At 43.1% G+C, this 26940-nt stretch overlaps 1 protein-coding gene across 1 annotated transcript in view; it reads left to right on the top strand.

Annotated features, from left to right (window-relative positions):
- ANKH (ANKH inorganic pyrophosphate transport regulator) overlaps positions 1–26940 on the top strand; it is a 174609-nt gene that overhangs the window by 98066 nt on the left and 49603 nt on the right. Inside the window, exons 2-4 of the mRNA XM_003263146.4 lie at positions 11333–11549; positions 21916–22034; positions 24564–24647. Of these exons, the coding sequence (XP_003263194.3) occupies positions 11333–11549; positions 21916–22034; positions 24564–24647 (420 nt within the window). The remainder of the gene's footprint in view (positions 1–11332; positions 11550–21915; positions 22035–24563; positions 24648–26940) is intronic.

Genomic DNA, 26940 nt, shown 5'->3' with positions numbered 1-26940 from the left:
TTGTTTTGGTTTGGTTTTTTTTTTGAGACAGAGTCTAACTCTGTTGGCTAGGCTGGAGTGCAGTGGTATGATCTCGGCTCACTGCAACCTCCGCCTCCTGCGTTCAAGTGATTCTCCTGCCTCAGCCTGCCAAGTAGCTGGGACTACAGGCATGTGCCACCATGCCCAGCTAATTTTTGTATTTTTAGTAGAGACGAGGTTTCGCCATGTTGGCCAGGCTGGTCTTGAACTCCTGACCTCAGGTAATCCACCCAGCTCGGCCTCCCAAAGTGCTGGGATTACAGACGTGAGCCACCGCGTCTGGTCCATGATTTTAGTTTCTAACCATGTGGTCATGAATGTGTATAACAAGGTCAGGGCCCAGCAGCCCTTGGCAGGTCCTGACTTGCACGTCCACCTCTCCTGAATGCCCTGTCACCTGTCCAGGCACCCTTTATTCACAGTGAAAGGTGGTTCTCTGTCAGCGGCACGCTCAGCTTCTCCAGGGTCTGGTCAGAAAAAAAAAAAAAAAAAAAAAAAAAGCTGTTATCCTTTGAATGTGAATTTCTGATTTCCTCCTCATGGCAACTAACTTCTGTTACAAGATTTGACTCCATAATGGAACAGCTTGTTCTCTATCCCAATTGACATCCAAAAAGAGTTGAAAAAAATCTTTACTTTCGCTTTACACCAAGGAGGCTAATTATGTGGCCCATTGCTGCATTCTGTTCATGTCCGTGTGTCTACAGTTAAGCAGCCAACTGGGTGCTCAGTGTGGCTTGGTGGAAATGGTCATGAAAGACCTACCCATCTATTGAGAAACGATCAGAACTACATGAATAGGTACAGTGACATTGTCAGCACTTTGCATATTTTAAGTTCATAGATTCTACCCAAAAAAGTATGGGTTTTTCATCCAGAAGTCTAAACCTACAGTTGGAAGACTTTATTTATGAATGACCAGACATAAGTGTTGTATCACAGTTAATACACATTCATTTGTGCATGTATTGGGTTTCAAGCATTGTGCTAAGTAAATGCAGAAAAACTGGTGACAAATAAGCCCAGTCCCTGCCTCAAGGAGGTAACAGACTGGTGATATGGGCGGTCAGGTAAGCAGGTAACTGCTGTACACCTTGACGACGGCAATAACAGAGTCTCAGATCTGCACAAGGGGCTGCAGAGCACAGAGGAGGGAAGACAAGAAAGAGGGTGGGAACTAGAGGACGTTGGGAGTCAAGAGAGGGTTTCTTTTTTAGGATGGAAGAGACTTTTGCCTGTGTAAACATTGATGGGAAGGCCAGTCAAGTAGCAAAGATCAGACAAAAAAGAGAGGAAGATGGTGGATTTGAACAAGGCTCCTGAAACGGTCAGAGGAACATAAAGGTAGAGCCCCAGATGGATGGCCCCACACTCACCCTGGTCAGGCCCACCTTTCCTTTGTGAAGGAGGGAGGAGGTGAGGAAGAGCTTAGGTCAGATGTGTTTTGTTGAGTTTTGTAGTTTCAGAGAGAGAAGCAATAAGAAATTTAGTTTCTACCTGATGGGTTCCACATTCCAGATGAATAAGAGGTGAGGTTATCTGCTGAGTAAGAAGGAATGCATCTCAAAGTCTTCCCAGCCTAGGAGTACTGAGAGCAGGGAATGGGAAAGACTAGAGGAGTAATTGGGCAGCTGACAGCATGCAGGGGGCATTGGAGACCATGAGTGTGCAGTGGCAGCAGACTGTGTGGCTGTGTATTCGTTTCAGCAACTCTCAAAGCCCAAGTAGAATTCTACAAATACAGTTAAGGGTGGAATAGGTCAGTCAGGTGAATCCAAGGCTAGAGATTTGCAGGCAGTGAGTTGTGGGTTTTGGCAAGGGTGGGGTTAAGTGATGACCCTGAAGTGTAGGCTGCAGTAGTAAGGAAGACAGGAGGAGCGATGAGAGGGAAAGTGGGGAGTCGAGAGAGTGACAAGCTTAATGAAGTTTAGAATCGAGGGAGTGGGAGAAACAGAGAAAGCTGAAAGGGCAGAAATTGCAGCTGGAGATCTTAACTGAAATTTGAGAAGTGGAGCAACTCTGGATGATGGAGGCAAAGGTGTGGCCACAAGAGTGGGTGCTTGAAGCAGAGCAGAGGTCACTGGCATGGAGGAGGTCAAAGAACTCAGAGGGCATTGGGTGGGTTGACCAGATGATATTGAAATGCCTTCCCTGCAGAGTTGAAATGCAGAGGAGACTCTGAGCCAAGTGGCAGAGTCCCCAGTGAAAATCTAAGGGACTAGAAGGGATCAACTTCTCCATTTGGAACTCTAAGATGAAAGAGGAATATGGCTAGGGGTGTGAATCTCAAAAAAGCAGGGAGTTTTCAGGAGAGCAGAGATGCATTGGCTGGAATGGTGTGGACAGCAAGAATGCACACCTACCCCCAGGACTGCGAGGCTCAGGATGACCCCAGGCCGGGTGCTGCAGGTGCCCTCACCTTCCTGTTGCCCAGCTCTGGGGTTGCCAGGAATTTCAGCTGCTGGGTGGACAGGAGCAGTCAAAGGCCACGCAGTCCCATCTCAGGTGGAAGTGACACAAGTGGCAGAGGCAGGGAGGTGCCGTTCACTGGAGCAGGACTGCAGGGCTTTTGCCCAGGGCCTTATAACCATGATGGAACCTGCAGGAAGCATGGAAAGGGACATTCTCCTCCAAAGGCCCAGAGGAATCAGACTAGGGGACCACTCTGTTACTGTGGCCAGGGTGGGCTTATGGGCCCAACTTATGTACTGAACCCCAAAAGATAATCTGTCTACACATCAGTGCTTCATAGGTTTCCCAGACAGGAGATGAGCTGGGCAGCTTGTACACCAGACCTCCTCTCAGCGAGGACGGGTTACCACCTGGACCCGTGCCCCAGGGGCACAGCACTCCTTCCTACTTGCAAGGAATGCTTGTTGCTAGTATTAGCATAAAATGACTGGCAGGATTGGGGGTGAATTGGTGCCTCCTGTCCTGAGGAATCTCGGACTGCAGTACGAAGATATTTCTGGTCTCTAGATCTGAAGTTTACAGTGTTGGCATTTCTTTTAGGATTGAATGATCTAGACAGCTCATACCAGGGAGATCAGTTCATGTCTGTGGGATTTGGTAAACATTTCCGTGGAGGTTATGTTTTTTACTTTTTAATATCCTGTGGTTTTGTTAACTTACTATGGAAAAAAATCAGGCAACAGAACACAGTGAACCTGGTAGATACTGGGAGATACAAAGGCTTACACAACTCACTCAATGCTTTCTGGACCCAGATATGTTTGGTTTTTTTGTTTGGTTGTTTTTGTTTTTGAAATGGAGTTTTGCTCTTGCCGCCCAGGCTGGAGTGCAATAGCGCAATCTCGGCTCACTGCAACCTCCACCTCCCGGGTTCAAGCGATTTTCCTGCCTCAGCCTCCAGAGTAGCTGGGATTACAGGCACCCGCCACAATGCCCGGCTAACTTTTTTTATATTTTTAGTAGAGACGGGGTTTTGCCATGTTTGCCAGGCTGGTCTCAAACTCCTGACTTCAGGTGATTCACCTGCCTCGGCCTCCTAAAGTGCTGAGATTACAGGCGTGAGCCACTGCATCCGACCCCAGATCTGTTTTTAAGTCAGCCATTCCACATTGCTAAGTACCCATTGTGTAGGGAAGACTGATCTGAAATGCCTTGTGCCGTGCACCTGGGGCCAGACCCAGGCTGTGATTAAAGGGCGGCTTCATATTTACAATTGTTGGAGTGCTGTTAAATCTGGCTCTAATCTAAAGCAAAGTGTCTTTACTTTGGAAACCCCATGAATGTTTAGAGACTCGCCTTTAAACAGTGAACCTCTGCCCTGGTGAATGTCTTGGCCATCTGCCTCAAGGCCTAATTCATGCTGGAGACATCCTAGACACTTTTTTAGCTGAATTTCATGACCATAGCTATTCCTCTTTACCAGACACAGCAAATTCTTCCTGGTCTTGGCTAGAGACGCAGCAGTATTTGGGATTGACATTACCCGAAGAACACTTCCTGTCTAAGTAACTGAACTACAGCACACTCACAACACTGGCATGACATAGAAGGCTCACCACATCCTTCGTGTGTTTAGATTTACTCCTAGTATGCTGTGGGGCTGAATCGTGGACTCTTTTTCTATCTCTGTTCTTTCTAGATGATCTTGTTCAGTGCCCCTGGCTTTAAATTCTATCTGTAGGCCAATGACCTCCACATGTATATCCACAGCCCAGACGGACCCTCCGGACTCCAGACTCACAGAGCTGACTCTCTCATACAACTTCTCTATTTGGAATCCTAATGGGCATCTCAAATCCAATATGAGGCTGCCAATGCTGCTTTTGCTTTTTCCTCTCAAACCTTCCCTCCCATTTCCTTAACCCAGAAAATTGCTGCAGCTCTTGATCAATGACTCAAGCCAGAAAACTCAGCAGTCATCATCAGGTTCTCCCTCTTTCTCATGCCCAGGAGGATGCGGGGGGCGGCCCCCTGCCCACACTCTGCTCCCTGGGAAGAAACGTGGGAAGCACGAGCCAGGCGTCAGGACCCAAGCCAAGTGTAGTCCCTGCCACACCCATTTGCTTTCCCTCCCACAAGCTCTCCAGTCAGGCCACTCTCCCTCTCCATTACTCGCCCTCGGCCAAGCCGCACCTTGTCTGGCCTGGGTTACCATGGGGCCCTTGGCCTCTGCGCCTCGCATCCCTCTCCAGCCCACTTCTATCACCAAGGCCAGTGGCAGCCCCTGTCCTGCCTCTGCCCAGACCTTTAATGGCTTCCCACTGCTCTTGCAGCAAAATACATGTTCTTCACTGCCACCTAGAATGATCTCAGCATTGCCTGCTTGTCCAAACCCACCTTCTACCCCTCTCTATTTATCTTACTGGCCTCCCTTCTGATCCTTAAATATACTAAGTCCTCCTGCAGGCCTGTACCTGCCTCCAGCTCTTTATGCACCTGGCTCACTCTTGGTCTTTGGGTCCCAGCTCAAACATCACCTCTTTAGAGGGGTTGCCTTGTCTACCTAAATGAGCTCCTGCAAAAAATACCCAGCCATTGGCACATAGTAGGCCCCCTTATCCGTGGGTTCACATTTGCAGGTTCAGCTACCTGCAGTCAGTTACAGTCTGAAAATTGTGCAGTATTTTGAGAAAGAGACCACATTGACATAACTTTTATTACAGTATATTGTTATAATTGTCCTATTGTTGTTGTTACTGTGCCTAATTTATAAATTAGACTTTATCATGCTTTGGGAGGCAGAGGCAGAAAGATCACTTGAGCCCAGGAGTTCAGCCAACAGCAGCCTGGGCCACACAGCAAGACCCCATTTCTACAAAAAAATTAATAAAAGTAAAAAATTAACCAAATGTGATGGTGCACACCTGTAGTCCCAGCTACTTGGGAGGCTGAGGCAGGAGGATCACTTGAGCTCAGGAGGTTGAGGCTGCAGGGTGAGCTGTGATGTTGCCACAGTGCTACAGCTTGGGTGAAAGAGGAAGATCCCATCTCAAAACAAGAAAAAAAAAAGGGACTTATGGGTGTGTGTGTATCGGAAAAACATAGCATGTATAGAGTTGGTACTATCTGAGGTTTCAGGCATCCACTGGGGGTCTTGAATCATACTTTCTGTGAATAAGGGGCACCTGTGTATTTTTTTTTTTGTCTTCAGTACATGTCACAGTAAATGTTTATTCTATTTGTATACATTTTACTTCATTTTTCCAAATATTTATTGGTCATCTATCTTGAGATGCCCCCCCTCCCCCATGTTGTAGGTCTGGGGATGTAGCAGTGAAACGAAGGTCTCTGCTTGCTGGAGCTTACATTCAGGTAGGGCAGTCAGGCAAGAAAATAAATAACAAGTAAAGATGTGATACAATGTTAGGAAGTGAACATGCGATGAAGAAAAACAGGGTGAGCAAATAGAGACAGATAAAGCAAACAGTAGGTGACTGAAGGAAGTATAATAACTTAATGATTAGCCAGGCATTGTGGCAGGAATCCTAGCTACTCAGGAGGCTGAGGCAGGAGAATTGCTTGAGCCTGGGAGGCGGAGGTTTCAGTGAGCCGAGATCGCACCACTGCACTCCAGCCTGGGTGACAGAGTGCGACTCTGTCTTGAGGGAAAAAAACCAACCAAACAAAAAAAAAAAAACAATGAATGGGAAGAAATCACAAATAAATGGGCAACTGGTGGTTTATTCAATAAGTGATTTTGAAGTAATACACTAGTTGGAGACAATTGGTTTTAATCCATAACTCGCTCCGTAAGTTTCAGGAAGATTAAAAAGTGTGCAAGTGAAGCCATAAATTAGAACAAAATTATCCTATCTATGGCGGGGTAAGAATGGCAAATCCAAAAGCATAGAAACAAACTCCATAAAATGATTGACAGACTGCATGATAACTGAATGTTTCTGGTATCAAAAGAAAACATGGAACTAAGCAGTGAATACACTGGGGTAAACATTTGCTCCAGATGGGGATAATAAAGTACTAGTAATATGAATGTAGCTCATGTCCTCAGTTCTGCAGCTTTTTTCATGCTTTTGAATGTTTCTTGAAATTGGGATGATTTTCAAATAATGTGTATATTTAATGCGATCATTAAAAACATGAAATCAATGGCATTTCTTACAAGCAATAATATCTTGCAGGTAAAATGTGATTTTAAGATGTGTTTCTTTAAAAATTAGTTCATACAATTAGTATGGACACTTAAGTTCTCGGTAGAAAATAGCCAATTCCTTCATTCATTCAACAAATAATGGAGTGTTTACAATGTCGCCTTGGCAACAAGGGGGTAGGTGAACAGCAGTAAACAAAAGTGGCAAAAATCCTTGCTTTCAAGCGCCTGTCAGCCAGCCGGTGCTTCGTGCCCTGCGCACTACCTACCTTGCTTCTCAAATCAGTTGGGTTATTTTAGGGAGAATAAGTACTTTCGCCAAGGCCACTCAGCGTTTAAGTGATAGAAGCAGATTCCAACTCAAGCCTGCATGGCTTTAAACCCTGTGCTTTTTCCTCAAATTACCATAATTGTTGGGCTAAATGAAACTTTCTCACTTCGTCTCACTGACAGAGCTATCATTACCTGGGCCCTCTCTCTTCCCACCTGCCTCAGCACTAGCTTGAGGACTCAAGTCCGGGAACTGTTGGTGGAAATAGAAAGCATTTCAGTGGATGCCTCAGCCCAGGCTGGTGTGTTTTTAGCAAAAAAAAAAAAAAAAAAAAAAGAATGCTTTGCCAAGAAGACACATAAAATGTCTAGTCCTCCATTATTTAGGTGCCCTATGAAATGCTTTTAAAATTTTGCTAAATAATAGATATCCAAGATTTAACACATTCGAGCAATAAAAACAAGTAAACAATTCACAATCCTAGATTTTGAGAAGGATGGGAAAGAGAAAGAACAAACCACATGCTATTCTTGACGTCTGAGAAATAGGTGATTAGAAGCTGTCCTAAATGGAGTTCTCTAGAAACAAAACCTGTGCATATGGGAGTAAGCAGCGTAGGTTGTGGGGAAAAGTGCAGGGAGGATGTGGTCCCCACTGGAGACTGGCTTCACCCTGATCCCAGGGAGAACTCTGGAGCATGAATTGTACCACAGTGGTCCCACTTGGAGGCAGGGACACTGATCTTACCCCAGTGTATAAAATCAGCCAGTGGCTTCGTGCTGACTGGAACTATGGTGGATGCATCAGATGGGTTTCACCGATGCATAACGTCTCCCTGACAAGAAGACAGCTATGAGCCATTAGTGGCCAATTCCCAACATCTGGGGATGGGTCCACTACCAGGTAAAGGATAGGGGATCTGGGTGAGACACCAATAGTGTCCCCTACAGAAGGCCAAAGGGAATTAATTTGGTTAATTGTCAAGTGGTAAGTTTTGCACATAGATAGGAGGAGCCCTTGGACTAGAGACGTTTGTTGAGCACAGGCACTTCATATAAAGGAGCTTTTTGATGTTTATTTTGTTTTAGGGTGTTAATGTATTCCATCAGGGAAAATTTGTTTCTAAGAAAGGCATCATGGCAGGTGTGCTCTGCAGAGGCTAAGAAGGTTCTTATGGAAGTTTTCACCGTTATTAGTGGAAAAAAGGAAAACAATTAGAGATAAAATTGGAAACAATTATCAGAAGCTAGCTTATATAATACCAACTGAGTCAGAAAAATGATAATGAGTTCCTACGGCTTGCATACATTTTTATTCTAGATTTTTCTAAAAATTATATTTCACATTGATATTTTCCTGTAAATACATTTTTTCCTAACAGTGCTTTGCAGAGAATGTCAACTCTAAGTTTTCATTCTACCAGCCAGCTGTGTCTCCTGGTAGAGGAATGAAACAAAGGCACAGAATGTGAAGCCCTCGAGTTTTGCCGAGTAGCTCTGCCTGTGCTTCTGCCAGAGTCTGTGACACTGGATTACATGTAGGGACCACAACCTAGATCAGCCCTTGAAACCAAGGAATAACTTGAAGTGTAACATGAAATACCTTCTTTCATAGATTCTGAGGCACACTCCTTCCACCTCCATATTTTAGTAACTCTGAAATCTGGATACATCTTACAATCAATGACATCCAATTATAATTGGGAACAGTTTTTTCTTTGTTTTGGTTTTGTTTTCTTTTTTTTTTTTGAGACACAGTCTCACTCTGTTGCCCAGACTGGAGTGCAGTGACACGATCTCAGGTCATCGCAACGTCCACCTCGCGGGTTCAAATGACTCTCAGCCTCCCGAGTAGCTGGGATTATAGGTGCACACCATCACGCCCGGCTAATTTTTGTATTTTTAGTAGAGACGGGGTTTCACCATGTTGGCCAGGCTTGTCTTGAACTCCTGACCTCAAGGGATCTGCCCATCTCAGCCTCCAAAAGTGCTGGGATTACAGAAGTGAGCCACCGCACGCAGCTGGAACACTTTCTTTCTTAGTGGTATATAACTAATAATGTACCTTACTGTCATGTCAGACCCATATCGACTTCAGTAGGGATGGCACCACGTTCAAGAGGCCAAAGAAGAGACCCAGAGCCAGTGAATGAGACCTAAACCCTGTTTACTGAGGGGACTCACATACAGGGAAGTCCAGTGGTGGCAGGCCGGACAGGAGAGCTGCTACCATTTGTAAAAAGCATGCAGTTTATGTAGATGAGCTGCGTCAGCATTCTTGGGACTCTGTTTAAGTTGTTATTCTTATCAGGTGCATCTACCATGCAGGGTCGTTCTCAGGGTATGCTGAAGTTATTGCTATCAGATGTGTCTGCCATACACTTACAGTGTATAGTATCAGATTCAGTGAAACACAGTGGTGGATTGAGTTTGTTTTGTTATAATATAGTATGATTCTCATATATGTTTGAAGATGAGTTCGTGAATCTTTTGTTGTATTCAGTCTTTCCTCTTTCAAGCACCCGTTGCCTCCTTTGGTATTGTTGAGATTAGCTTTACCCAGTATGGCAAGGCAGCTCTCAGACTATGGCTATAACCTTATATTTGTAGGGAAAATTATCAACAGCTATCTTGATTAATAGAAATATGAAATAGACAGGAAAAGTGCATTTCTTTCCTTTCTTCTTCTTTCAGTTTACATAGCAGAGACTGAGTATGAATTCTATGAATGTGATTGTGTCTCTATTGGATGAGTGACAAATGGCAGGGCCAAGACTTTAGCATATCTTTTTTCTTAAAAAATATGTTGTGGATATGTGTCATTCTGCATTTGTCAGAATCCACAGAATGTACAATATACCAAGAGTGAGCCCTAATGTAAACTACATTACACTAGTCACCTCTATCCACAGTTTTACTGTCCATGGTTACAGTTACCTGTGGTTGACCAAGGTTCAGAAATATTAAATGGAAAGTTCCAGAAATAAACAATTCATAAGTGTTAAATTGCATGCCATTCCGAGTAGTGTAGTGAAATCTCTCACCATCTTGCTTCATCTCTTCCTTATCACAAGGAGTACAGTAAGATATTTTGAGAGAAAGACCACATTCGTGTAACTTTTATTATAGTATATTGTTATAATTGTTCTGTTTGATTATTATTGTTGTTAATCTCTTACTGTGCCTAATTTATAAGTTAAACTTTCTCATAGGTATGTCTATATAGGAAAAACCATAGTATACTTTCCATGGTTTCAGGCATTCACTGGGGGTCTTAGAATGTATCCCCTAAGGATAAGGGGGGGACTACGGTCTGGTCTTTGAGTAATAATGATGTGTCCGTGTAGATTCATTGATTGTAAGGCATGTACCACTCTGGTGTGGGATGTTGATAGCTGGGGAGGCTCCGTGTTTGTGGGGGGCAAAGGACATATGGGAACACTCTGTACTTTCTGCTCAATTTTACTGTGAACCTAAAACTGCCTTAAAAACAGTCTATTTTTAAAACACATATAACTATACAGAAAGCCGACTCTTCTGCTTAGTTGCCTGTTCCTAATGACAGACACCAGGTTCTGGAGGCATTTTAGTCGGAAAGCTCTCTCTACCTGGACATCCATTCCCACTGGTCTGCTGTTACTGATTTGTCTTCGGGGTGGGAAATTTAGTTTGGAAGTACCATCCCACCAAGGCCTGCAGTGCCTAAGAGGGTCTCTCCTGGAGGATGGTTAAAGTAATCAGGGTATTTTACAACCGCATCTTCCTGCACAACCATTATCCAGAAACATTTGTTTTTTAGTCTAAAGGTGTTCTTTTCATATTTGTCTGCATAGAGCTCAGGAATGTATTTCAGGTTAAAATATAGTAGGAATCAGGTAAACAACATGCATGAATGAAGAATATAATAAATTCTTTCAGTACCTTCTTTCATAGCATAGAACTGTGCTATGAAGAATACATAACATATACACAGTATTTAAGATTACATGTGCACACATGAACACACACACACACACAAACACACACACACACCCCTTCTTTAAAGAAAAAAGAACCCATCCCCTTGATATAAACTGTTAGACTCATTTTCAGAATGTCTCTTGCCATTATGTCAATTCAGCCTGCAAACAAAATTTAACATTTTAGTTTTTGTAAAAAAATCAACTTTTAACCAAAACTTCTTAGAATTATTTTTCAATATTAGCATAAAATATTTGTTGGTGTTTTGCTATTATTTTAACTGCAGTGGACAGGTATCTCCTTCACAAAAAGAAACTCAAACTGAAGCTGATACAGATGAAAATGAAAACCAATCACCTTTATCCAATTACATGAGATGCATCCTATAAGCTGCTTAGTGTTTCTATAGAAACGTGGTCTGCTGAGTTTCATCTTAGAGGTATGATTCCCCAGAGAAGAGACGACATTTCTAATGCTTGTGGGTTTTTTCTCCCTTCCCAGGCCTTGAACCGGGGCATTGCTGCTGTCAAGGAGGATGCAGTCGAGATGCTGGCCAGCTACGGGCTGGCGTACTCCCTCATGAAGTTCTTCACGGGTCCCATGAGTGACTTCAAAAATGTGGGCCTGGTGTTTGTGAACAGCAAGAGAGACAGGACCAAAGCCGTCCTGTGTATGGTGGTGGCAGGGGCCATCGCTGCCGTCTTTCACACACTGATAGGTGAGGCCGCCGACCGCCACTGACGAATCTAGCTTTGGCAATTTCTTATTCCTTTTCATTGATTTAAATACATTTATTAAGTGGTTTCTTCACTGATTATCAAATGTTTCTTACGAAATTTTCAGGGATGGAAGGAAAGCGCTTGTGCTCCTAGCTTAAGACAATAATGTGTTTTTTCTGGGGAGCCGTAGTTTTGTGTCTCTGATTCCCAAAGTGAAAAGCAGTGATTTCATTAGTAAGCGATTACATCTAGGAATAACGTTTGGCAAGGCCAATAAAATAGCAGGTGCTTTCGTTAGAGATATGTGTGCATTATTGTACTGGGTCATTGAATCTTAAGAATAAAAATAGAATGACTGTTATTTAGAATTAATGCTTATTAGCAGTGACAACAAATGACAGATTGTTCTATTTATTAAATTTCTTCTAGGATCTTATTCTATTTTATTCAAAGACAAGACTAAATGCTCTTGTCATAGCATTCCTTCCATGAAACAACAGGAAAGCTGTATCATATATACAGTGACTGGCCTCCAGTTTAACCAAGACCCTGGAAAAGCAGCTCTCCTTCAGGGTCGGAGTTCTGCTGCTGCTTTCTTGGTGGGGATAAAGCCTTCAGGGCATGATTTCCGAATGTCGTGGCTTTAAAACAGCTTTGCTTACCTGGCATAAAAATTGAGTGGTACCTCTATTGAAGCCAGCTACATAAAACACTGTGAATGACACTTCATAAACCCATTGTGTACCTTAAAATTGTTGCTGATTGTATAAGATGCATGACTGTCAGTGGTGAATAAAGGAACCAAAAGATTAACCCAGACCGTTTACAGTGTGTTCGCACGGCAGCTAATGCTTACTCACATGACCGTGAATCTGAAAGTAAATAAGGTAAGGCCTTTGTGGTTTTCATTTTTAATGTGATGTAAAATCTGTGCTAAGAACATTGTGGAAGAGAGCACATCTGCTGATGGACCAGACATTCAGCCAAAGCGTTGATATTGATCCTTTAATTTGTGCTCAGAGCTTCAGGGCATGGAGTAAAGAGGAGCTGCCTCTCATTTCCTCAGTTTATGCCCTGAATGCTTACTGTGGACTGAGTGTTTGCACATGTACCTGTATTTGAAGTAAATTTCTGCTACATTTGACCTGAGCCATTTTCAAAGAGTACATGTACAGTATTTGGGAAAAAAAAAAAAAAAAAAAAGCCACATATTTTGTAAAATAATGGGCTTCCTTAAGCAAATGAGTTCCCTTTGCTACTAGCTCTTTTTTTTACTTGGACTTCTAAATAATCCAACATTCCCTATTTAGCCATGGCTGGATGAGACTTTGGGACTAAACAGCTAATTATCAGCTGTCAGTAATTCTGGAAGAGAAAAGCTAAGCATCCCGTGTTATTGCAATTGTTGGGAAGAAAATGCGGTCATTAAAATAAAAATCAATGTCATTTTAGTTTTTCAATTTTAAAATAGAATTATAAAATTTTAAATTTAAACCAAAATGGTTTTCTATATCTCATGTATATTTAATAATCATTATTAGTTTTTGTACCTTTGCAATCACAGCATTTTTCATCCACCAAACAAATATTTTCCACAGTTGCTATGAAAGCACATATGAATTTCTTTTGAACATCTGAAAATAAGATCTGAATGATGTACCCTTTTCTAGAGCGTTGGCCTCCTTACCATTTTCTGCCTAAGTCTTTAGCCGCTCTCGCCTCTGCCATCTGCTACGTCGGGCATCTTTGCTCACCTTTCTGCCTCTTTCTGTTTTTAGTCATCCTGTAAGCTTTTCTATATCCAGATCCTACCCATTTTGTTTCCCATAATCGTGGCCACAAGCTCCATGATGGGATGTTGCTGTCTCTCCACCCCCTAGCCATTCTTCCCACCACTTTCCTACCTCATTGAACGTTGCCCTTCCAATGGCAGTCTCTACGCCTCACCTATATTTGACACTTACACCCATTTTCATTTCCTAGTAACACTGAAAACAGCTACTTACATTTCTACTTCAGCAGTCAGCTCCTGGATAACTATGTGAGTGACAGGGGAACACTGACATAGATAAAACAGAAAAGGAAATATTCCAAGTATACTTGACTAGAAAAGCCATGGTATGATTTCAAGCAGTCTCCTGATTATATTTGCTTGGACTGATATTGAAATGAGCATATATTCCCTACATGTACAGCTCCTGGGTGGGGCCTACAGTAAGTACAGGAAGCTTTGTATTATAAATTCAACATGCTGAATTCACAGAGGGGGAATATAAATCAGACACATCTAGGTTTAAACTAATTTCTTTCTATTCTTTTGTCCAGGCAAAAGTAGTTGAATTGCCTTCAACATTTCTTTAAGTGCTAGTTTCCCATCACCTTAATGAATTTATTTCCTTTTAGCAAGTTCTTCTAATTTTTCAAAGGCATTTATTTTCAACACGTGAGAGCATAGAGCAGGAAAAGATTCTTTCTTTTTGGGGTTGGGACAGGCCTCATGGATTGAGTCATTTCTTAACTGTCTCTGAAAGACGAGTTGCATTTCAGCACTTTTCTTTGGTTTGTTTGTTTGTTTGTTTGTTTGTTTGTTTTTGAGATAGAGTCTTGCTCTGCTGCCCAGCCAGGAGTGCAGTGGTGTGATCACAACTCACCGCAACCTTAAACTCCTGGGCTCAATCAATTCTCCCACCTCAGCCTCTTAAGTAGCTGGGACTACAGTTGCACGCCACCACATCTGGCTAATTTTTGTATTTTTTTTTTTTTTGTAGAGATGGGATTTTGCCATGTTGCCCAGGCTGGTCTTGAATTCCTGAGTTCAAGCGATCTGCCTACCTGAGCCTCCCAAAGTGCTGGGATTACAGGCATGAACCACCACACCCGGCCAGCACAACACTGTCTAATTTTTCCTTATTTTTGATACAAAATGGAGTCGAGAATTTGCCCTGTGCGCTATAATGAGTATTTTGCTACAGCCATCTAAAATCATCCCAACGTGATATTCTCTATCTTAGACTTTTTTCCCCCAGTCTGGATGAACTTCGACACTTCATAGTTTTCACTATTTACTAATAATTTACCAATCCCTGGAGGATCTTCTTCACTTAGAAGGGATTTCAAATGTGGACATTGCCAGCTCTGAAAAATCAGTTGCAGATGTAGCTTCTTTCACTGACGCGGTGTCCCCTCCGTGCATCAGTTAATGGGTCACAGCAGGATGATTGAGATAGGCTCAGGTCAAAGAGCACTAAAAGCTTTTGTAGTGTCATCCCTCATTCATTGGGTTTGCCCCAATAAAGGAAAGAACCTTTTACTAGGTCCTTTTTATTAGATTTACTGTAGTTAAGGAATTCTTTTTCCTTACGTTTCTTTTCTTTCTTTTTTCTTGACCCCACTATTGAGCTAGGCATTCTCCCATCTTTGAGAACTTTGCACTTGGTAATGGATTTCCCCAGACAAGGCTGAGGTAGATACCACTGACCACTCAGACATGTCCCTGGGAATGCTTGGTGGAGACTGTGAAGGAAAGACGGCCTCAGAGAATGTGCCCAGCAACTCTTCCCACCCAGGCAAACCTTGTGCAATGAGCCAATAGAGCAGACACTTGGAATTGTGTTGGATTGAGAGAATTGAAGTCTAGAAGACCCACTGGACAAGAGTTACTGTCCATACTATGCACACCCATAGCCTGGCTTTAGATACCCAAATTGCACAAGCCTTGGGACTATTTCTTGGCCCTTGCTGAGCAGCTGCAAGTATCTCTTTTTTAGCTTAACCATAGCCACGACTTCTGTCGTGGACCCATGTATGAGACACCATTTTTTAAAACTGCAATGTCCTGCTAGATTAAGTTACAAAACAAAAATGAAGAGTACGGAGCCCAGGGTTTGCCATCACCACACCTTCATTTAGGCCAGTGGTTGTGGTGCATGGAGGAAAGCGTGCTGACCTTGCATTTGGCTCCATTTGGGTCCAAATTAATTTCACGTGCATGGAAATTAGTATCGCCTAACCTCCTAATTCATGAAGATGTCAAAACCGCTGCTGTGGATTTTAACTTTCTTTACACATTTATTCTTGACAGTAACCTGTAAGGCCCTTGCCATGTTCTGAAGCTGCCTGGGTAGTCAGCAAAATTCAGGGGAACAAAACTGCAGGTTCCTGTGCCCTTCCAGTGAGCCATTGGAATAATTTCTCGACCAGTTCTGTTTGCCAGACTTCTCTTTTCAAACTTTCCCATTATTCATGGGTTATTAACCAGCTCTGTAAAGGGTGAATTAGTATAATTTGCCATAATTTAAACCAACGAGGGTGCTAGGAGTGAACAGACAGTGTCAGTATAGTCTCACAATTTATTGCCATGTAAAAAACCACCCCGATCCTCAGCGGCTCAAAACACAAGCATTTATTTTTGTTTGCAAGACTGCAGGTTGGCTGGGTGGATCTTTGGAACTTGACTAGGCTCAGGCCTCTGTGGTCAGCTGAGGGCCAGGAGGTTGCGCTGCTGACCTTGGTGGGCTCCTTGTTAGCGAACATCTGGCCAGCCTAGATGGCCTCTGTTGGGACAGCTGAGCTCTCCTCCACATAGTGTCTCATCCTCCACTAGCATTGCCTGGGCTTTTTTAGACGGCTGTGGTGACACTCCAAGTGAAGGGACAGAAGCACACATGATGGCTCCCTGAGGCCAGGAATCAGAACGGGCTGACCATCATTCCCACTGCACACTGCTGACCAAAACAAATCACAGGCCAGCCCAGATTCAAGGGCAGGGGAATAGACCCTAACTTTTGGTGTGAGGGACTGCCAAATCATGTGACAAAGAGTGGGGATATAAGTAGGAGGGAAGACTCAGGGATATTTTTGCTACCAGTATATCCCAGTCACTTTTTTTTATTTTTATTTATTTATTTATTTATTTATTCCGCTCTATCACCCAGGCTAGAGTTCAGTAGTGTGATCTCCGGTTATTGCAACCTCCGCCTCCCAGGCTCAGGCGATTCTCCTGCCTCAGCCTCCCAAGTAGCTGGGATTACAGGCACCTGCCACCTCGCCCAGCTGATTTTTGTATTTTTAGTAGAGACGAGGTTTTACTGTGTTGGCCAGGCTGGTCTCGAACTCCAGACCTCAGGTGATCCGCCCGCCTCGGCCTCCCAAGGTGCTGGGATTACAGGCATGAGCCACCACGCCCAGCCTCCTAGTCACTTCTTTTGGGGATTATGGATTTCAACATTTATTCAGTCAGCACACTGGGCTAGATCCTGAGAATTCAAACATGAATAAGAAATGTTCTCTAGAAAGAAGCAGATCTGCAATAAATTATTCTGAACCCCACTCCACCAAGCCTTGATGCCAGTGAGACAGAATTCTTGTTCTTGCGTTAAAATTTCACAATTACTTTACTTACATTGTGCATGGGTTTATGGTGTCTCTCCAGGACCTAGGTGATATTTATGCCTCCCATCCCCAACACTGGACAAGTGTTGCCTAGTGTAGATTATAGATGGGTGACATTAAATGTCTGTGTCGCAGCCCATATGCAGGAAACTGTCCCCTTCACAGCTGTGTTAGTGTGTGCAGTACCTGAGGCATACAAGTCACTCAGCGTGTATTTATCGAAGTGATTTAAATATGGCCTATCAGCCATATAAACACACATACCTTGGAAATGATACCCTAGAAGCACAGGGGTAAAATTACCTGCTCCCATGAAAAGCCTCGCAAGCCGGTCACAGTGGGTCAACAACAGTACCTGTGAGACTTTTAAACATTGAGGACTTGGGAATTTGAATTAGAATAATGGTTCTCAAATTTGCCTATTGGATGTGGGAAAATGTATGTAGACTTATTTCGGTTCATATTCACATTTTATGGTTTGTAACAGCTCCTGGATGAACAGGTTTGAGAACCACTGATTCAGAAAGGGCCCATGGCCCTGGCTGGCTGAGGTCAGTGGACCCGTGGATCTGAAGGGCACTTTCTGTGTCCCTCGTTTAGGAGGGTCAAAGCTGTCGATCTGTAAACAGGTCAAGTCAGTGTCTTCTTGCTGTTGAAATATCATAAAATTTGTTTACATCTGTTCAAAAACCTTGTTTAATTTTTTTTGTAATGTTCTGCTCTTCATAAGGAATACAAGCTGTTTTAGAACAGTCTTGGTAAGGCGGTTTATAGAAGCTGAAGGTTGCTAAATATTGCTAAGGCAGCTAGCCTGGTAATTATGGACTCTATGCAAATCGCTTTAAACAAATTACCCCTCCCCACCCCCCCAATAGCTCTAGCTGGAAATAGCTCAGGGGCATGGGAGGGAGGGAGTCGCCCCAACAGAGTGGGTGAGAACAGTTGTTGGGATTTTATACTCACAGCTCCCAGGGTAGAATTAACCTCTACAGTTACAGACTCCTCTGTCATGTAGGGGAAGAGTAGATGGAAGTTAGAAAACCTGAGAGGAAAAGCTTCTTCCCTTGGCCTCCAAATATCTCCCGGAGTAGCTGAAAGGGGAAGAGACTGAAATAAAAAGAAGTTAAAAGAAGCAAAGGCAGCCTCAAGCCTCAAAGGTCCCACAGTACTCTGAAACCAAGGGAGCTAGGACCAGCCCTGGATGCTGAAGAAGGCAAGAGTTGGGGACACCTCACCCAACCAGAAAGCTGGGCTGGGCTCATCCCCAGGAGAATGGATGGCGAACGCCCCAGCAGTCCTTAGACCCCATAAATATTATGTTTACCTCAGTTACTCTATATGAAGGCACTGTTTTTGATGTTTCTGTTAAACTATTGTAATAAGTAGCTATATTTAAGAAACTGAGGTTAAATTATATAGAGAGTTTATTTGGGCCAAGATTGAGGATCACTATCTGGGACACACTTCCCAGTGGCCTTGGGGACTGCTCCTATCAGCCTTTGTTACAAGCAGGTTTTTAAAGGCAAAAGGGGCTGGGCGCGGTGGCTAACGCCTGTAATCCCAGCACTTTGGGAGGCTGAGGCGGGTGGATCATCTGAGGACAGGAGTTCAAGACCAGCCTGGCCAACATGGTGAAACCCCATCTCTACTAAAAATACAAAATTAGCTAGGTGTGGTGGCACACGTCTGTAGTCCCAGCTACTTGGGAGGCTGAGACAGGAGAATTGCTTGAACCCGGGAGGTGGAGGTTGCAGTGAGCTGAGATTGCACCACTGCACTCCACCCTGGGCGAGACAGAGCAAGACTCTGTCTCAAAAGAAAAAAAAAAAAGGCAAAAAGGGACAAGGAATGGGCTGACATGAAGTCGCTTGACGGGAATACTCATTGATTTATGGTATAGGGTATGAATTGTGGTGTCCAGCATACGGCATTTTATGGCTACTTGGCATCAGTTCATCTGGAGCCCACATAGCAAGTGGCTTCAAGGTCATTATTCACTCAAGGTGGGAATGAGACGTGACTGCTGTCACACATTGTCACATTTCAGTGCATCCCTAGGTCTGACAATTAAAGGGGATGCCCTTCCTCAGATGAGTTTCTTTTCCTTCTCAGCAAGGAGAAGCTTATGTATATTGATCTCTGTATTTCTGGATGCTACATGCAGACTGCATGCCCTGCTTTCAGCTGCTGAAACTCACATGTCCCATCTGATCTTCCTGCCACCCCAGAGTTTAACATGAAAATAAGCCTCTCCCCTGTCTCAGAAGCCACTTGTACCTGTGTTCCAGGGCTGCCGTAACAAAGTATCACAAACTGGGTGGTTTAAGCAACAGAAATTGAGCATTTCACAGTTCTGGATGCTGGAAGTCGGAGGTCAAGGTGTTGCAGGGGCGGCTCCTTCTGAGAGATACAAGGAAGACTGTCGTCCAGGCCTCTCCCCTAGCTTCTGGGTGTTTGCTGGCAATCTTTGGCGTTCCTGGGCTTGTAGAGAAGTCACCCCGGTTTCTGCCTTCATCTTCACACTGCGTTCTCCCTGTGTGCATCTACCTCTGTATCTGAATATCCATTTTATAAGAACATCAATCATTGGATTGAGAGTCCACTCTACTCCAGTATGACCTCATCTTGACCAGTTATATCTGCAATGACCTTATTGCTAGATAAGGTCACATCCTGAGATGCCAGGGGTTAGGATTTCAACATCTGAATTTTGAAGGAACATAGTTCAGCTTATAACACTGCCCTTTCACCAATTCCATAGTCCACAGCTTCAACCACGGCAGTCAAGTCCCCTCAGCTGGTGTTTTATAGTGACCGTAACCTTCACCAGGGGATTTTAGCTCATGAGCTATTCCTAGCCAGCCCTGTGCTCTTGCACTTGGCATTGTGTTCGTTGCTCTACTCGCCTGGCACAGCTGCCTTTACCATTGCCAGTGGCCTCAGCTGAGAGGTGGGTGTGGGGACAGCGATGTGGGCAAGGTCAGGATGGTCTCCTTGCAGATCCCTGCACAGTGAACATTTGTTGACTGAATGAAAACACGTGCAAATAAACAGCAGCAGCAACAATAAACTTTGAACAAAATTTCCACAGTTCAGCACCCAAAGTAGATCATTTGTATGATTAAGTAACATCTTCATTCTGGCTTTGTGTTTCAGCCAGCTTAGCTCATGTCTAAATGCAATTCTCACCTGGCTGCAAAATCAGACAGGAGCTCTCCCTCCCTGCCTTCCCAGGTCAAACCTCTACTAATCTCCTCTTCATCTCTGCACAGCTTCTGATCCAAACGACAGGGACATCACAGCTGCCTCCTTCCATCCATGTCCCTTGCTATAACTAATCCCATCTTCCCAGGTCTCTTTTCTTTCTGCCACGTGACATGCCCTCTCTTGGATTTCTCTTGATTCCTCAGTGGTTCTGATGGAGCAGCTACCACCACACCTGGCACCTTTGCTCACCTGGCAGCTGACCTTCTGGTTGTTCACCTCTACCCTGCCTGGAAGGACTAGGAGCTTTCCTCCTGCACTCTCCCTGACCTGCCGCACCTCACTCTCTGAAGATCATAGTCATTCCAGCTTCCCACCCCTTGAAACCACTTACTCACACCTCTAATATCCATAGTTGTAAGAGAATGAAAACAGTAGGCACACCTACTGTTACAACACTCGTAAGACACTGTGAAAAACATGAAGATTATTATTTTCTTGTCTTTCTTTTCCCTTCCTTCTCTTTCCTTCCCTTTTTCCTTTCCTTTTCTTTTTTTCCCTCCCCTTCCCTCCCCTCCCCTCCCCTCCCCTCTCCTCTTCTTTTTTCTTTTCTTTCTTATAAAGACAGGGTCTTACTCTCACCCAGGGTAAAGTACAGTGGCACGATCATAGCTCACTGTACCATTGAATTTCTGGGCTCAAGCAATCCTGCCTCTACCTCCCAAGTAGCTGGGACTACAGGCATGTACCACCATGCCTGGCTAATTTTTAATTTTTTTTTTTTTTTTTTTTTGCTAGAAACAGAGTCTCACTATGTTGCCCAGGCTAGTCTCAAACTCTTAGGCTAAGCAATCTTTCTGCCTCAGCCTCCTGAAGTACTGGGATTACTTGCCTGGCCTGTTATTTTTATATATAATCGAAACCTCTATCAATGAGGTGAAAAAATAGCTCAATATTTTATTTAACCTTTGCTAATAATATCTGTCAGGATTCCTGACTAATACATTAGGAGACCTTTCTCCTTCTTCCCTATTCCTATCTGACACATATGCATTCATTCAGCCCGTACTGGCTGAGTGCCTATGATGTTCCTGTCACTGGTAACAAATTCTGATATTGGAAGGACTACAAAAGCACCTCCGCCATGTCATTTTCCAGCGTGCAGGACTATACCCTAAGTTGCCACCCTCTTCCCAAAAAGTGAAATAAAAGAACTGGCAAGTGTGAAAAAGCTAGCTTTAAAGTTTTATGGAAAGGCATATTAACATCTAGAAATTTTCTCTTAGTAAATAATTAAGAATATGTGTAAACATTTAGCTTCAAACCTAGCCACCAAGCATTCTTTTGTAGTATCAAAATGATGGAAACCACCTCACTGTGTAACAGTAGGAGACTGGGCAAGCTGATACCAAGCAAACTCTCAAAAAGAAATTCAGTTCATTGAAGGGATTTCAAAGAAATAAAATGTAGAAATATATCATGGAAAGATGTTCATAGTTTACAAAAGAGTATGTGTAATACAATCTCGTTTTTACGTTAAAACACAGAACGATAAAAGAACTTGGTGATTAGAACCCAGAGCATTCATTGGCTGTGACCCACTTTGGGTAGAGGGATGAGATTGTAGATGATTTTTTTCTATTTGCTTATCTGATTTTTCTACAACGAACAAATACTACATTTAAAATTGTTTTTAAGCCTTTGAAATAAAAAGAATATAAAGATATCCTTTTCTAACTATTTCCACATATGCCTTTCGACCCTTTGCAGCTTATAGTGACTTAGGATACTACATTATCAATAAACTGCACCACGTGGACGAGTCGGTGGGGAGCAAGACGAGAAGGGCCTTCCTGTACCTCGCCGCCTTTCCTTTCATGGACGCAATGGTGAGTAGAGAAGATCGTTGGCTTTCTTTCTTTTTCTTTAACCGGTGGTAAAATATACATAATATAAAATCTACCATTTTAGCTATTTTTGTGTGTACAGCTTAATGGCAGGAAGTACATTCACATTATTGTGTAACCAATCTTCAGAACTCTTCATCTTGCAAAACTGAGATTCTATCCTAATTCAACAGTAACCCTCCTCGGCCCCCTCCCCAGCTCTGGGCAACCTCCATTCTACTTTGTAACTCTACAAATTGGACTCCTTTTGAGATACCTCAAAAGAGTGGAATCATACAGCGCTTGTCCTTTTGTAATTGGCTTATTTCACTGAGCGTGTCTTCAGGGTTTATCTATGTAGTAGCAGGTGTCAGAATTTCCTTCCTTTTTAAGGCTGAGTCACTTTCCAGTGAATGTCTAGGCCACATCTTGTGTATCTGTTCGTCGGCTGATGGATACTTGCGTTGCTTCTGCCTTTGGGTTCTTGTGACTAATGCTGCTATGAACGTGAGTGTGCAAATATCTGAGTCCCTGTTTTTGGTTCTTCGGGGTATATACCCAGAAGTGGAATTGCTGGATCATACGGAAATTTAATTTTTAATTTTTTGAGGAATTAGCAGACTGATTTTCATAGCAGCTATACCACCCTCAGAGTACTCAGGTTCCAATTGCCTGTTGACTTTTAACCAGTCCATCTTGTCAATTTATTTAATTTTGCCACAAGTTCTGGTAGGTGGCAGGAAACCCCATTTGAAAATTTTGATGCAGATATACAGTTCTTTTCTGATATACTCAGGATCAAAGGATCAGAATCACTTTCTGATAAACTTACCACTTGTGTGGCACAGACACCCACAGTTTTAGAGTAAGAATCTGTTGAACATACTGGTAGGGTTTCATTATTTTAATAACCAGCTTTACCCCATTAGCTCAGGGCTGCCCACTTCCATAAATTCTTTGTCATGATACTGAGGAGTGCTTAAACAGTGCTTTTCATTCTCTTCTGCTGTCTTATAAATATAAAAAAGACTTAGCAAAAAAAAATGTATATATATATATATTCCAATAAGGTCCAATGCTGGAAAGTAAACCCTTTCCTTTGGCTCCATTTTGAATTATTCTTGGAAGGAGACTTAAAAATATGTTAGTCTGTACAGTTTTTTTTTTTTACCACCCCCACCTCAAGTTTGTATACAGTTAAATGCATGATGTAAGTGCATAACTGGCTTCCCTGCGGTGCCTGAACTAGCCCATGGTGGTAGCCCAGTTAGAGAACTGAAGGAGGTGGCCTTTCGGACGTCCCTAAAGAGTCGAAGCCCAGCTTCCTAGACAGGTCCATGCCGTTGCTCTGAGGTCTGTCCTCCCATCTGTGTTGAAGTGGGAATCTACACACATAGAAGAATTACAGTTATATGGTGAATTCCAGGAACTCAGGACTGTTAGTAAAAGTGAGTTGCAGATTCTTAAGGACCTAGTATTCCATGTCCCTTTAGCTGTATTTATTTGCCATAAGAGAGTTTCTGAAATCAAATAGAACACCAGAACATTTGTAATTGGTACCCTTTTCTTCCATGTTTCTTCTGTAAGTTCCCCCAGAGACCCTGGTATAACAGCAAGAGATGGCTTATAAAAATGAAAATAATGAACATTTATAAGGACCAGATCAACTCCTCCCTCCCCACCCCCTCACCCCTGGCAGCATGGCGCTGATATATTGGTTGGAGAGAGAATATTTAAAACCAGCAAGCTTATTGTATGGTGGCTTTCAGACAACAAAGCCAGCCCACAGCCGTGTTTGCAGATGGGCAGGGAATTAGCTGTTACTCTACAAAGTCTTGACATGGACCTGGGGAATAGACCCTGCTTGTCTCATTGTGCGTAGCTCAGATGAAATGTCATTTCTGTGTCAGTCCAAATCAACCTTGAAGGTAAGAAGGATGATCCTTAAACAGAGCCCGTCATGAACTTGAAACCTTCTCCAGACCTGCTGTTCCCCGGGCTTTTCGTCTGCTCCCCTCATAACACCCTCCTCCTCATCTCCCAAAGTGTCAGGTCAGATCCTGCCCAAACTTGAAGGCAAGAAAACAGTAGACCCTAATCAGTCAGTGAGCACCGGTAATGACTGTAATAACTCAGACCCAAATGAGAGCCCTCATTATGATCTGCATCACGTGGGAAGGATGCTGCTTTGGGACTGAGATGCTTGAGAGAGAGAGATTGTGTTTCCTCCATTCTTGGTATTCCTTCAGCTTTCCTGCCAGGCATACAAACCTAATAGCGCTCTAGTCTACATACAATTGGTACTAAATAAATAACTGCGTGCAGTCCTTCACTCCGCTGAAAACTCTAATGTGGAGCCAGCCACCAGATCAAGTTACAGTAATTTTACCAACCAAAGATTTATCAGACCTGGGCTGCTAAGGCTTTGAGGGGGTATAAAGTGTATTTCAGGAATGCCCAGTAAATCGCAACAACCAGAAACAGCATAATCCTGAAGGTGTATCTCATGCCAAATTCTTTTCTTTCTGGCAGGCATGGACCCATGCTGGCATTCTCTTAAAACACAAATACAGTTTCCTGGTGGGATGTGCCTCAATCTCAGATGTCATAGCTCAGGTAAATATGGTCTGTGTGTCAATCAGAGCTCCTCAGGGTCCCCTTCTGGCGTGTGTAACTGATGTGTGATTTATATTCATTCACTGTGCAGTACACTCTGCATTCAGCCTGGTTTTGCCAGCACCGTTACATCACATAGAGACCTCAATAAATATTTGCTAAATGAATGAGAAAAGAGAACGCCCTGTAATAACAGTATGTATAATCTTGCTAGAATACGGGTTGTAAGAATTTAAATTTAAATAAAGGGGTTTTGACCTTTATTTTTAAAGAGCATGCATGTGAGATGACCATAAAGTCATACCTAGTACCTTTTGGCATGTCTTAGGGTCACTGTGCACTTGCCTGGGTGCCCTCTGCGTGGCCAAACACTATGAAGTCTGTCACTCTGTTCTAGAGGGAGGGCTCTTAGGAATTATTCTTAAATGTTCTTATAATCCTCTGTTGTTACCACGCAGGGCTGCCATTCACAGGTCACTTCCCCACATTTAGAAGGAACCAGGAAGTTGATTCAGCTACCTTTCCATGTGGTCTGAGAAGAAGGCCTACATCCCACTTTCTGTTGGGTCCAATTCTCTGAGCCCTGGCACTCAGCCCTGGCTTTCTGTCCTTTCTTCTTCTACCAAGGATAGCGCATGAACAATTTTAGTGGAAAAATAGATTGAATTCCTATGATTTATAAATTAGACTAAGTTCCTACAGTCAGGGATTTGGGAGAATGATTTCTTCATAGAGGAAGAGGTTAGACTATATCTCCAAATGCCTTTCCAAATTCTCATTTCTTTTTTTTTTTTTTTTTTTTTTGAAACGGAGTTTCGCTCTTATCGAATGGCACGATTACGGCTCACTGCAACCTCCACTACCCAGGTTCAAGTGATTCTCCTGCCTCAGCCTCCTGAGTAGCTGGGATTATAGGCATCTGCCACCATGCCCGGCTAATTTTTGTATTTTTAGTAGAGATGGGCTTCTTCATATTGGCCAGGTTGGTCTCAAACTCCTGACCTCAGGTGATCTGCCCACCTCGCCCTCCCAAAGTGCTGGGATTACAGGCATGAGCCACCACGCCCAGTCTCATTTCTATTCTATGAACATTTCCATACATTTTTCCTTTCTTGCACACCCTGATCTCTTAGCCACCTTCTTGAAATAATCTACTGTTGAACTGTTAGTACTTCCCTAAAGACCAATAATTTCCAGATTAATCGTGTTTACTCTGTGGATCACTATTATAGGTAATTTAAATGGATTTCTACTAACCATGTGTGTGTGGGTATGTGTGGGGTGTGTGTGTGTGTAAATACTAGCAATACTAGCAACCACCATTCTTTGGTATGTCTTTGTTAATTTTCTTAAGAGTTAGTAGAGAATTTTGTCCCAGTCTCACTTTCTGTATCCTATGGGAGATGAACTAAACTGCTTTATTCACTCTAATCACTTCATTTGAAATTCAGTAAGCCTGTCTAATTTCAAACACTGGCATCAGCAAGTCGGTGAGCATTTGTGAGCACACATTTGTAGATGTGTGTTTTTTTAAAGGCAAAAAAAAAAAAAAGAACTCTTAACTTTGCCTAAAATAAACATAGTAGCCATCCAAGACAGAAGAAGAAAAGCCTGTCTCTGAAAAAGACTTTGCCAATACACCTACAGCCATTTTCCTCCTCTATTTTAAACCTGATCCTGGCCCTTGCCTGTTGAGGGAAGGCCTACAAGTTCAGAATAAACAGATCTGGTTAGTGGGAGCGTGGAAGCCGAGTTCAGATGCCATCTGGCTTCAGGCTGTGCCTGGTGGAGTAGTTATTTTAAACCTTGTTGCTTGAGTTCCTGCCACAATTTGGCTGGGGGAATAAATTCTCTTTTTAAGTCTTTTACCCTCAGGCTTCCTCTCATTACCTGAAAACGTTTGTTAGGTATGAAAACATATCTAAGTTGGTAATGAGTAAATGGATTCCATGCAAAGTACTTTGAAATATCACCTTGGCATAAATAGCACATAATCACCAATCACCAATGATAAAATGGAAATCATTTATAATGCCTCAAATTTCAGTGGCAATTCTCGAGGGGGGGTTTTTGTTTTGTTTTGTTTTGTTTTCAGATTTTACTAAGTTAGTGGGTTTCACACAATAGTACAAAAAACCTCTTGGTTTGGTGCAACCATGCAGTGCTTTTCTGTGCCGTCATTATTTTAACAGTGATATGTTCCAGTCAATCATTGCCAAGGGATTTGTGAAAACATATTGCTGTTTTTGTTTTATCCCCTGGTCATCTGGACCTTCTTAGCTTCCTTGATATC

Source organism: Nomascus leucogenys, chromosome 6, assembly GCF_006542625.1.
Source record: "Nomascus leucogenys isolate Asia chromosome 6, Asia_NLE_v1, whole genome shotgun sequence".
Lineage (NCBI taxonomy): Eukaryota > Metazoa > Chordata > Mammalia > Primates > Hylobatidae > Nomascus > Nomascus leucogenys.
This window is presented reverse-complemented; position numbering and strand designations above follow the sequence as displayed.